Consider the following 14,070-nt stretch of genomic DNA (forward strand, 5'->3'; position numbering starts at 1 on the left):
ATCTACATATGCGATCACATAACCAATGCTAACCATACATATAATAACATAAATACGGACATGGAAATCCTATACATACAACCCAAGAACCAAAAACTCAACACACTAGAACAATACGAAATATACAAACACACTAAAACACACCCCGATCAAATTCTCAACACACAGATCAATTTCAGTACACACACACTATTTGACTCCACTCTTCAACACCTTTCAACAATCAAACACACCCACATAACAAGCAGAGAAGTTCGAGATGACGCCGTGATCTAGTAGGCTCTGAGGATGGTGCATGAAGCACTGAAACAGCTGTAAGCCGCACAAATCTTACATAATGAACACGAGTATGTCAACTAGTTAATCAATTAATTATATTCAAGTGTTAAAAGTAGTGTACGCAAGATTCAAAATGGATAATAAAATACAGTAAATTCATATTTTACTGATCAGATATCACCTAGATACAACTATATAGGCCTAACTAGATTGAACACCGTATTTTAACAAATGTTAATACAAATGTTATTCAGATAATACTGGTGGTTAATATGGTGATAATGGTGTTCGCGATGAGAAAGAGAAGAACGAGCAGAAAGAGGAAAAGAAGATCAAATAAATTGAACCTAGTTCTTCAAAATGTCTCAAGAAATAAATATGAATCTAGTTTAAATGTTTCTGAAAATAAATTGTCCTGGTGTTATTATTTTACTCCAATTATCCTAGAAGAAAGTCAACTTTTTATCAGTTAGCAAGTACACGAACCTTTTTGTTCCAGCAGACAGAACTGACAAGATTTCCACTTGCCTCTAGGTCACACAATCTGGTAACCTGGCCATTTTTAGCTGTCCAAAGATATACTGACGATTTGAGTCCAACACCAAGTACATTCTGACTTGACCAGTCCACCAGGTTGAGGTAGAAGTCATCTTGGAGTTCCGGTGCATCTAGAATCTAATAATAAATTAACTTATCAATTGAGATAACTTGGAATTAAAACTTCATCCCTGCATACGACAAGATATTAATTTATTTAACATTCTAAAAAATTAGAATCAAACTAGAGGCTATACAGAACACAGCATAATTATTTTTCATCTTAAAAGCGATTAGTACGAGTATAGATGCGGTCTAGTACCAGGGTTTATTTCTTGGCCAGTTCTTTGGCAGATCAGTGCTGAGACATGGGTTATCATTTCACAGACTCAATGTCTGAAATGATTAGAGGAGAAAGTTTTGGTTTTGAACTGTTTGTTGAAACTTAATATTGCCGTTGTTTCAAAACTATTTGTTGGTCCCATCCAGTAGCGGCTGGTGGTCAAAATAATGAGTGTGCTACAATCTCTGTATCGGTCTACTGTTTACACTTACATGTATTTATTTTAATTTGAGACTCGCCTAATGGCGAAATATGAAGTCCTTCGTACTGCAGAACTTGTCATTTACCCTGGTGTTAAACCCCTCCATCTTAGTCATTATACTCTTTTCAATTGACAGTATTGCAAGAGCAGTGAGACGATCCTGGGACATAGTGTTCCTTAAAAACATTTTTATGCGTTTCAAACAAGAAAAACATCTTTCTGGCTCAGCAGTGGTCATTGGTGTTGTAACCAAAATATTTTAACAACTTCGTTACTTCACAGAATGAATCCTGTAAATTGTTGGAGACTATGTATTGTAAAAATTGAACAGCTCCATCTATATTTTGGAAGTCAGGTCTTCCGTATAGAACTCCAAGCTGTGTCTGTAACACACTTTTGTTCATTGTAGTATAGACTAGCTGTTGACAGAAACTTCAACAGGTAGATGGCAGCAGTAGTCGGACACTTGAATTACCAAATACATTGTAAATGGTTCCGAGTTCTTCCACAAACAAGCATTCTTTCGTTACGCTTTACTTTTACAATCTCCAACCTGTGTCGTGCTGACGCTGACTACAGCACTTTCCCGCGTAAAAATAGCCAATCAGAGCAGTGATTTCAGCTTCGCACATACGCATTAACTGTCTACATTCTCATGTAGAGTTTTGAGTAGCACAACGAACCCCCTGAGGCACCAAAGAGCGAAGAGCGAAGACTAAACACTCTATAACGCATCATGAACATAACGACGGGAAATTGTCAAATGGCAGATCAGATACTATGGTATTAAAAATACATTATTTGAGCAAAAATTATCATTGTGCTATAGCACTGTAGCACATAAGGACGGGCTGCCCCTGGTCCCATTTCAAGGTGGCATGCTACTGAGTTTTTGCCATTTATACAATTTCCATTTTATCTTATTGAAAATTTTACAACAGTTGGATATTGGTAAAATATATGTGCAATTTTTTTTTCAAGTTTTTATCTTGAAAAATGTAGCCACAAAAATTGTTGTACTTCTTTATTTAAAATGAATGTCTAATTTAATAAACATTTATCTGGGCCTCACACAAAGATAATAAATTTCCTAAAAGTTTAAAATGTAGCTATGACTCCCTATAATGAAATAGTGCATTGGTTTTTCCTGGCCAATATACTTCATTAGTTAAAAAAATGAATTTGAACATTCGATTTGTTTGATTTTTCAACTTCATTGCCCGACATAAAAAATCACAGCTCTCTTAATCACTGAAATGATGAGAGGAGAAATTTTTGGTTTTGAACGGTTTGTTGTTGATATCTCCCGACATTTCGAAACTATTTGCAGATCTCATCTTAAGGTGGTATGCAACTGAGTTTGTAATCTCTACAATTTTCAATGTACATTATTGAAAATTTTACATCATTCAGATATTGCTAAAGTACAATTGCACATTTATTTTTTATTTTAAAATAATTTTTATTTTTAGTAAACAATTATCTGGGTCTCACATAAAGATAATCAATTTCCTAAAAGATTGATAAAATTAAACTCCTAGATACCTAGGACATATTCTGAAAAAGGAAAGAAGCTCAGTTAAAATTTGAATTTTTTAGAATGTTTTTGTTGTTTTCCACAACTTTTTAAAAGTGGAGCTACCTTCTTTTTGCAGGGAGCCCTTCAATTATATAAGCAAATTGACTTATTGGTACAACTAATTTACTCATATAATTCAATAACAAATAACAAAAAAGACTCAAACTGCTGGAGAAGTAAAAGTACCTTGTAAGGAAGGCGGGATATTCTTCTTAGTGTTTTAGACGGTGTCTGCAGTATTTTCCGACTAACTTTACTTAGTGGTGATAATGAAAATAAATTTGAAGTAAGGTTCTCATCATTTGCATCTTTTGTTGGTGACATGAACTGTAAAATAAGTAAATTCAATGCAGTACAAAAGTATAGCTTAACCATCCATTAGTAACATTGCAAACACTAGTTACGGTTTAATTTGTGATACATTTTATACAATGAGTAGGCCTAATGATATACCGATACTGAATAAAATCTTACTATAATACATTTTGAGTAAAAGAGTAGTGCAATTTGGATATGCCAAGTAGCATGTACTGTAATACTGGCATATTTATTATTTCAAAAGATATTTCAAATGATGTTTTAGTTTAAAGAAAACTTTAAGGCGTGACAATTATTTTTTCAACAAAACTTTTAGTAACACAAACTTTCTATCAAATATAACATTAAGATCCAAAAATCTAAAATTTTTTTTATAAAACGCAATTCTGGAGATACATCTGTAAGCCTAGTGCCAATGAAGATGTTGGCCCACAGAGGAATCTATTTCAAAGCAAGGAAACTTGGTAGGAGGAGGAACAGCTGACCAGAAACCTTAACTGGCTGATGCAAGACTCTAATATGGTGTAAATCTACAATATGAAAACTTCAATTTTACTTGGTTCTGAAAGAAACTGTGCTAGAATTTCTATTCCCTTTTCAAAATATCATCTTTGACTGGGTTCCAACATGTGGCAGTTGAGGTTAGATGAAAGTATGGTAACTACTAATCCACTACTGTTGCTAGTGTATCATACACACACTGCCTCTTTCCTCTCTCACTAAGATTTAAGTGGATTGTATTAATGGTTTTGAAGTATAGCTAAATTATTTTCAAAATTTATGGAAGAGTGACAACACCAACTTCACAAAACAAAATCTCCAATAGCGACTCTAAGGATCCAGAAGACAAAATAATGGAACTTTTTAAATATGCCAGTGATATCTTTCATTTAGATTTCTACTTTTTGTAAATATTTACAAGCTGAACTAAAGGGAGGGGCTACTCATCACTTAGCACTGGTCAGCTTGATGAGTTAATGACCGAATTTGGTATAATTTTCCTCTATTCAATACCTAATTCTCTCTTTACCCTTTCCTATCCAGTCCTCTGACTGAACTCTTACGTTCTTTGACCCCGACAGTATTAGAGCATTCGAGGCCTAGGGGTTCATTTCACTTTCCTTCCTACCCTTCCTACTTTTCTGTTCCTAGTGCTGACCTGCTATGGCACTAAAATCTCCTCCAGTGGCTTAAGGAGGGAAAGTTGGTGATCAACAAGATCTCCCAACTAGGTCCAGTGGACCCATCGACCAACAGCAGGTGTGGCCCTCCAGACATTCTGGGGGTTGTGTGTGAATGAAGTAGCCACCAAAACATTAAAATATGGTGTTCACTTAAATCGGCTACAACTTGCCATTTTCAATCTGCATAGAATTGGAATATATCAGTCTCCTAACTGTCCATTGTGCAACTAAATCAAGAAATGGATTCAGAACATCTCAAAATCTGTGTGTCAGTGGCTAACCATGACAATATCTTTGAAAAAATATTGGAGTGCAAGAGGTCAAATGACTTTATTGTCAAATGCTTGGCATTAAAAAACAACAACAACTTTTTGTAAATACCAATCGGTATGGAGCAGAACCTTCTGAAGATTGGCTTAAAAATACTTACTCACTCACTCACTTACTTATGGCTTTTAAAGAACCTGGAGGTTCATTGCCATCCTCACATAAATCTGTGATCAGTCCCTATCCTGAGCAAGATTAATTCAGTCACTATCATCATATCCCACCTCCCTCAAATCCATTTTGATATTATCCTCCCATCTATGTCTCGGCATCCCCACAGGTCTTTTTCCCTCCGGCCTCCCAACTAACACTCTATATACATTTCTGGATTCACTCATACGTGCTACAAGTCCTGCCCATCTCAAACTTACAATAGCGATATCTATCATTAACTAAGGAAGAGACTAGTGATGTGCTTTGTGTGGAATGTGGCACTGTATGGGGCAGAAACATGGACATTACGACGAAGTGAGAGAAGAGAATAGAACCATTTGAAATGTGGATTGGAGAAGAATAGAACGTGTGAAATGGACAGATATAATAAGAAATGAAGCTGTGGTAGAAAGAGTGGGCAAAGAAAGAATAATGCTGAAACTGATCAGAATGAGAAAAATAAATTAGATGGGTCACTGGCTAAGGAAAAACTAACTACTGAAGGATGTACTAGAAGGAATGATGAACGGGGAAAAAGTTCGGGCAGAATTAGATATCAGATGGTAGACAATATTAAGATATATGGATTGTATGTGGAGACTAAGAGGAAGGCGGAAAAGAGGGCAGATTTAAGGATGCTCAGATTGTAGTGAAGGATCTGCTCTTGGCCAGAAACTCTGAATGAAAGTGGCTTATAATGATATTTTGGACGTAAAACTTATGTCTTTCTTTTCAAACAATCAGCAGTACTCAATCAGACTCTTTTAAAAACGATTTATGCCGGTATCTGTGAAAATTCACCTGTGCATAACAAAATGAGTTTAGAACTAGTGCAGCAAATCTTCTAAGAAAGAAGGACACTCCTCCAGTGAAGACTTCTGTGCCCGAAAGCAGTAAGAGCTAAGAGTGAAAAGTAATTCTGTAGTATCAGTACCGGTACATGAACATTAATTCTTCTTAAGAAATTATTTTTCGTTCGATATAAATTGTACCATTTCGACAGTTTATTCTATATAATATAACAAGTTCACGAAAAAAAATTATCTGATTTAATTAGAAACACCAGACCCATTAAAATTATATAAACAGGTAAATCTTAATGGGTACTCACTACTTGCGCAGTCTAAAAGACACAGCAAGCCATCAGAATGTACAACTCTAAAAACTCGTAGAGAAAAGGAGAACAAAGAAGGAAGAAATTGATAGTAAATAACCATTGTAATTGGTTTAAATCATATCTTGACAGTCGAAAACAATTTCTAGAAATAAACACAATACATTCGACTTCCACCTCTATGAAGCACGGTGTTCCGCAGGGCTCAGTTCTTGGACCGGTACTTTTTTTTATTATATATAAATGATCTCTCAGATCATATACCTTTTGCTAAGATGGTTTTGTTTGCTGATGATACAAATATGCTATTTAACTCTAGCAATAAAAATGAGTTGCTAAGTACAGTCAATCAGAGCAATGGCCACCTCCAAAACTGGCTTCAGCAAAATAAGTTACAACTGAATATTAGTAAGACTGTTTACATACTGTACTCTTTAACAATAGCAGCGATCAAAATTCTACTCCTATCAAAATAAATGATAAAGACATAATGGAAGTTAAAAATACAAAATTTCTAGGCATCTGGATCGACTCTGCTTTAACCTGGAACTATCATGTTGAGAAAACTATAGAAAAATTGAACCGCTATATATATGCTTTCAGAATATTAAACAAAACAACCTCTAATGAAGTTCTCAGATCTATGTATTTTGGCTACGTACATTCCCAGATTCAGTATGGCATACCATTATGGGGCGCAACAAGCAAAATTACGGAAATTTTTAAGCTACAGAAGAAAATTATAAAAATTATGAAACAAGCACCTATAAGGTCGCAAAAGTAAAGAAATTTTTAGGGAACTCAAAATTCTGCCAGTACCTTGTATATACATTCTAGAAACAGTGTCTTTCATTCATAAAAACAAAGTAAAATTCAAATTGAATTCAGACTACCACATGTATCAAACAAGAACATCAAGTCATATCCATCTGTCCACTCATAGAATAACCACAAGTCTTAAAAGTATTTTACATAGAGGCATAAATATGTATAATAAAATTCCAAGCTCCATAATAAGTAGTAAACAAAAGAAGCTTAAAAGCATTGTCAACAGGTTGCTGCTGCATCATATGCCATATACTGTAGAGGAATTTATGTCTTTAGACCTTGCAGAAAGTGCCTACTAATGTGTAATTGTATCATGTCAGCAGATGTCCTGCAATAACAGAGCTACAAATTCATAAATATGTCCATAGTATAATCAGAAACTAGATTAAGACTTAGAAATAAGATTGACGAAGCCATGATTTGTAAAGATCTTTATGGTGAATAAATTACTATTACTATTACTACTACTACTACTATTTCAAAATTTGAAATTTATTTAATAAATAACCTTAATTATTTTATTGAAATTTATTTTAATTTATGTGCAGCATTCCTAGATAAATTGACATACAGATACTCAATATGAAAAATAATTCAGGACAGAAAGAATAAAGTTGCAAGAAGGGTAAACTGGAAAGTTATTTTGTCACAATAATATTGCCCACAAATCGCCAACGAGATTATTTTGCATAATCGTGATTTTTGTTGTATTTACAGCTATTGTTGTTAGGCCTTGAAGGTTAGAATTCCCACATGGAAACTTATTGCTAGGGAAACCATTCTTCATAACATAAAACTATACTGACATGGACCCATTACAGTGCATTTATTGTTACTTAGTTACCATTACAGTATAGTTTTGCGAAGGCTTTGGAATAACATTGCTCTAAATTTTCAATGCAAAAAATATTGTATTTGTAATATTTTAAAAATATGATCGTGCAAAAAATTGTTGTACTATACACGTTTGTGAAGTACATACAAAATCTCACTCTGTTCGTTTTTCAAACCTTTTCTCGATTTTGTAAAAAGCACTTCCCAACCTTGTATCGTAATATACTATTACAAGTTACTGTACATTATATTAATATTACCTGAAAAAGTTTAGCTTTCTCTGGAGACTTGATATCACATGTCACAGTCTCATCACAATTATTGGATCCAAAGAGTTCATTCCTTAGAACTTTGGAATACGTGATTTTATCATGAATTGGACCTTCCTTATTCAGCATTAACTGACTTTCCTGTAATAGTTCATAGTTTTATTTACGTCTTTTTGCTTCGGTATACATAATAAGATATACGGTACACAGTCAATTAAGATACAATAAATATAACAAAATAAAATAAATACATTCATGAAATTAACCAACGAGTTTCTGAAACTACCGGCTTTTTTTTTTCTTCCTGGTACCTCTTTAATATTTCATTTGTACATTTTGTCATTAAATTATTTTAGAAATAAAAGTTGGAAACATCAAGTTGGAAACATCAAGTTGGAAGATCTGAGGAACTACATTACTACTAATGTTCCTTTGTCGAAAACTTCAGGAATTATTTGCAACGAAACACTAACTTCAGCTGCTGTGAGTAGGCCTAAAGAATCTTAAGAAATTTCAGTCTGCTGTAAAAGATGTCAAAGTAACTTTCTAGTAAAATTGACTAGACAATAAAAGTAATATCATGCAGACATTCTTCAGTGAGGACATGCTGACTAAATGTTAGCGTTTTGTTTTGAAAACTCTCAATCTCACGAAATTCGTTCAAATGTTTATAAACAGCTTGCAATTTGGAACTTTGTCACCAGGGTATCTTTCCTGAAATAGTCTTTAAACTTCTATGTACTGACCACGTTACATCATCACATAATGAATCATATCAAATTCCGTTTGTGGAATGGATTACTTTATCTGAACCATTTTAATCTTTGTAATTACGCAGTAATGTAACACGTAAAGTAAAACAGACACTACAGAAAATCTAGGCCTGTGGCCTGCCTAACATAGCCGCCTGTGCTAACACACTTGCAAAAGAAACAAATTTTGTTCAACGGATAATCATTCAACTGTTCACTCTGTCTAATTCAGAGAGGAAAGCTGTACTGGAAGAAACATTTTATGACTCAAAAGACTGGGAACTCCTTTCTAAATGAAATCACATTCTATGCGTCAATAATTAAATGTTTGGAAAATAATGTAAGTTACAGTACTTCATCATCATGAACCGATCCAGCTTAGGTCCTCCAAGACCTGTTCCATAAAAACTTTAAAAAATATTCTAGTTTTCTTAAAGCATTTAAAAGTTAAAATATTACGACACAGAATGTTTAATTTTAACTAATATCAATATTGCAGCTATTGATGCAGTCTAAAATGTAGCCAAACATGAAATATAACAATCATTTACTATAGTTATCAATCAGAGCCAACGCAATACTACTCACAATTTCCAATGCCATTTTGCTTTGCCAGTTGTTGTGGTCTCTTAGAGGTATAAATCGGTCACTTGTGACTTTGCCGTTTGGACTTCTGGAAGACGCTGGATTCTCCAGACATACAAAAGAAATTAAAATAATAGCTATTTAAGACATACACGAACAAATCACAATAAATTCTGGATAAAATGTTGCACTAAAAAGACATTATGGCTTACTACCATTAAATTTACTGTTAAACAAGTAAGTTATGACTCAAAATATGATTTGCTATTTATATTCAACATGAGCTGGAATTCAAAAACAAACTTCAGAAAATACAGTACGCCTACTAAGAAATAAGAACAAAGTTGTAATTATATATGTACTTGTTACTTTTATTCTCTAAAAACAATGCCTTCGATCAGATTGCAACCACAGTTGGCGAAAAGCTACTACATTTGAATAGCGAGCAGGACAATGACAAAAACTGAGTTTAATCGTTAAAACAGGGTCAGAACAAATGAAGAACTATATGTGAGATATTTTAACATTTATATGATTGAATGTACAGTTTTATAAAGTTTATAGAGTTATACAGTTAATTGTATACTATGAATTGATTACTTACTTACAAATGGCTTTTAAGGAACCCAAAGGTTCATTGCCGCCCTCACATAAGCCCGCCAGCGGTCCCTATCCTGTGCAAGATTAATCCAGTCTCTATCATCACACCCCATCTCCCTCAAATCCATTTTAATATTATCTTTCCCATTTACGTCTCGGCCTCCCTAAAGGTCTTTTTCCCTCTGGTCTCCCAACTAACACTCTATATGCATTTCTGGATTCGCCCATATGTGCTATATGCCCTGCCCATCTCAAACGTCTGGATTTTAAGTTCCTAATTATGTTAGGTGAAGAATACAATGCGTGCAGTTCTGTGTTGTGTAACTTTCTCCATTCTCCTCTAACTTCATCCCGCTTAGCTCCAAATATTTTCCTAAGCACCTTATTCTCAAACACCCTTAACCTATGTTCCTGTCTCAGAGTGAGAGTCCAAGTTTCACAACTATACAGAAGAACCGGTAATATAACTGTTTTATAAATTCTAACTTTCAGATTTTTGGAGAGCAGACTGGATGATAAGAGCTTCTCAACCGAATAATAACACGCATTTCCCATATTTATTCTGCGTTTAATTTCCTCCCAAGTGTCATTTATATTTGTTACTGTTGCTCCAAGATATTTGAATTTTTCCACCTCTTCGAAGGATGAATCTCCAATTTTTATATTTCCATTTCGTACAATATTCTGGTCACGAGACATAATCATATACTTTGTCTTTTCGGGATTTACTTCCAAACTGATCACTTTACTTGCTTCAAGTAAAATTTCCGTGTTTTCCCTATGAATTACTTGTATTAAATAAAAAAGATTTGCAGAAACTTCAATGATAGGCTCTAACTGATTAGCAATACTGGTAATGTGAGTTTTAAATGTTTTAAAACAATATTTGTATAAATAGTTAGTTATAAATCCATTTTATTCCCATTGACGAATTTTTAAAATGAAAATTGAAAATATGTAATACGGTAGAGTAGATTGTTATGTAGGTAGTATTGAATTTTTGTATATTTGTATTTATGTTTGATATTGTCTCTTGTCTGTATGGAGCTTAATGACAATAAAGATATTACCTTACATTAAATTACCCGTACATTGTTTCTGAGTGCTAAACTTTAATATAATTTGATCCCTAGTTAAAAAAATTCTCCTTTTTACCACTCGTGGTCAAAAAATTGTTTGGAATAAAATTCCCACCCTAAAAGAGGCCTATAAATTTGCCAATCCTGCTTGCAATAGTTTACTTTTCTTGTGCTACTACAATAATTTTGAAACGCTTTACAGCACTGAAAATTGTTCCATAAATCAGTAATGTGTATAAAAATATCCCTTAACTCACATCACTGTAAATCAGAGTCATCTGAAAGAATTAGAGTTCTTACATTTCTGGTTGGTGTTCCTGGAGGAGGAGACTTGATGTCAGTAGGAGTGAGAGTACCAGAAGAAGACATCTCAGAGTTAGAACCTGTCTCATATCTGCTTGTCTGGGATGTATCATTTGGTAGTGACATTATGTTTATGTAAACTGTAGGAAATCAATACAAATGTTATAAACAGACAAAAACAGTGGATAACAAATGTTCTTTTGCTACATGCCATATTAGAAAAAAGTTGGCAAGGAATTCATAGAATCCCTGTAATTGCATGGAACTTTTAAATGATTAGTGGCTGTGTGACTGTATGGGTTTGGATATTTGGAGGTTATGAAGTGTATAAAATAAATTAAAGATCTTTATGCATTATTAAGAGTTATTTTACTTCTATCTTTTAGTTTATGCTACGTTGTACACTGCATCAGCTGCTGCCAGTAAGACGCAAGATGCGCATAGAGTATCAATGTAACAGAAATAGAAGTAACGGACATTTCTTTTCGAATAGATGCCCATTCCACGTTAAGAGTCGTATTACTGCACAATTAATATATTACAACATATTTTTCTAATAAATATTTGACACAAAGTCATTCCAAATAAAGTGAGCCAGTGCAAAATAGCTTAAATTTTCTTTTACCCTGTTTCTCTGTACCGGTACTCATTCAGTACCAATACCTACAGAAAAGTAACTCAAAACTGGTAGCTAGGCTTAGGCTACTATTAAGAATTTGTCCGACTAGTTTTCATCACCACTTGAAAATACAGAAGTTGGAAAATTCTGCTATACATTATGCATACTACACAAAAATTCATTTTCTGAGGGTGCAATTGAGGTACCAGTATTTCAATAAAACTAGATATTTTGTTCAAAATGTTTGCATAACTAGATTTGAGGAAATATCATTCCACTTGCCACTGGTTTAGCTCAGTCAGTTAAGGTGCTTGCTTGCTGATCCGGAGTTGCGCTTAGGTACAGGTTCGATTCCCACTTAGGTTGACCACCTGGTTGGGTTTTTCCGAAGTTTACTTCAACCGTAAAGCGAATGTCAGGTAATCCTCATCTCGCTATCATCAATTTTATCGATGCTAAATAACTTAGTAGTTAATACAGCGTCATTAAATAACCAACTAAAAGAAATAAATAAAAAAAAAATCATTCCAGGTTTATAAACTCAAAATTTTTAAATATAATTACAAGAAAAATGTGTAAGTTAATTATTATTTGATATTTCAACATCCCAATGTTAAATTTTAAATTGGGATCGCAATGAAATATTACACTTTTAGTAATTTAGGTAAATTGCAACATAGGCTACTTGTCTTATGTAGACTACTATATGGCTTAGGAAGACTTGGAGGAGAATTATGGGGGAAGAGATCAGAAGAATGGGGGAAACATGGAATGAGGTGAAAAGAATGTTAGGAGACAGGAATATATGGATAAATTTCATTTCTGTCCTACACCCTAAAAGAGATTACCGGTATCAGACATGAGAAGAAGTATATAAGGTCTACTATATAATGCTCTTAATGCTAAAACAGTATTCCAGTCTAGATGAATTTAAATACTATTATAGTCACAATCATGCCATGGTATGAAAGAAAAATTTCACAATCTCGAGCGGGAATCGAATCTGCGACTTCCTGTTCTCCGGTCAGGCGCTCTACCACTGAGCTATCGAGTTCGTCTCACGCCAAATGCTCGGAATTATCCTTTCATACTCGCGACTCTGTTATAGAGTACTGTCCATAGCATCTGATGTAGTCAGCACTGCTTATGGGTTTGAAAGAAACTTTACAAATGTAATCTTCATCTTACGATGTTTGGTGACGTATACACGTCCGTTGATGTGACATATTAATGAATTTAAATACTATTATAGTCACAATCATGCCATGGTATGAAAGAAAAATTTCACAACCTCGAGCAGGAATCGAACCTGCGACTTCCTGTTCTCCGGTCAGGCACTGAGCTATCGAGTTTGTCTCACTCCAAAGGCTTGGAATTATCCTTTCATACTGGCGACTCTGTTATAGAGTACTGTCCATAGCGTCTGATGTAGTCAGCACTGCTTATGGGTTAGAAAGAAACTTTACAAATGTAATCTTCATCTTACATCGTAAGATGAAGATTACATTCCAGTCTAGACTTATTTAAGGCCAGAAATGATAATTTCCAAAAATATAATTACTGCACTGAAGTATTTTACACTCTGAATTTAAAAAAAAAAATTAATTAAAAGCAGAACATAATTACCTTCTTAGTTAAAAATAAATCTTGCTCAGGATAGGGACCAATGGTGGGCTTATGTGAGGGTGGCAATGAACCTCCGGGTTCCTTAAAAGCCAGTAAGTAAGTAAGTAAGTAAGTAAGTAAGTAAGTAAGTAAGTAAGTAAGTAACTATTCTACTACGCGAATTATTTAGCTTGTTCATCACTTTCATCCATTTAATTTCTTCTCTTGGCAGATTATTTTTTTGACTAATTTTTCTAAGTTTTGGTTGAAGCAAACATCTCTTTCCAGTCAAACATATGCTAAAACTTGATTTCTTGATACTTTCAGAATATTTTGTTTAGAGTCTACTTGTTACAGAAACGAGAGAAGTAAGTCTGACATCTCTAAGAAAGTAACTGCCACATTTTCATTATTATCGAAGCTATTTTTAGAGTAGGGTTACCAGATACTCGTGTGAAGAACAGGGAAAACTGATTCAAAAGCAGGACACAAACAATGTTGTAGAGATCCTATAGTTTACGCCTTTTTTAAATTAAAACGGTCACCTTAAGCTACGAAAT

At 34.0% G+C, this 14,070-nt stretch overlaps 1 protein-coding gene across 1 annotated transcript in view; it reads right to left on the reverse strand.

Annotated features, from left to right (window-relative positions):
- Positions 1 to 11,447, reverse strand: part of LOC138694818 (fizzy-related protein homolog) — a 24,458-nt gene extending 13,011 nt beyond the window's left edge. The window contains exons 1-5 of the mRNA XM_069818917.1: positions 11,284 to 11,447; positions 9,308 to 9,409; positions 7,959 to 8,108; positions 3,127 to 3,267; positions 766 to 954 (exon numbers count right to left, since the gene is read on the reverse strand). Coding sequence (XP_069675018.1) covers positions 766 to 954; positions 3,127 to 3,267; positions 7,959 to 8,108; positions 9,308 to 9,409; positions 11,284 to 11,412 — 711 coding nt within the window. The 5' untranslated portion in view covers positions 11,413 to 11,447. The remainder of the gene's footprint in view (positions 1 to 765; positions 955 to 3,126; positions 3,268 to 7,958; positions 8,109 to 9,307; positions 9,410 to 11,283) is intronic.
- Between the last annotated feature and the right edge of the window lie 2,623 nt (positions 11,448 to 14,070).

Source organism: Periplaneta americana, chromosome 2, assembly GCF_040183065.1.
Source record: "Periplaneta americana isolate PAMFEO1 chromosome 2, P.americana_PAMFEO1_priV1, whole genome shotgun sequence".
NCBI classification, from domain to species: Eukaryota; Metazoa; Arthropoda; class Insecta; order Blattodea; family Blattidae; genus Periplaneta; species Periplaneta americana.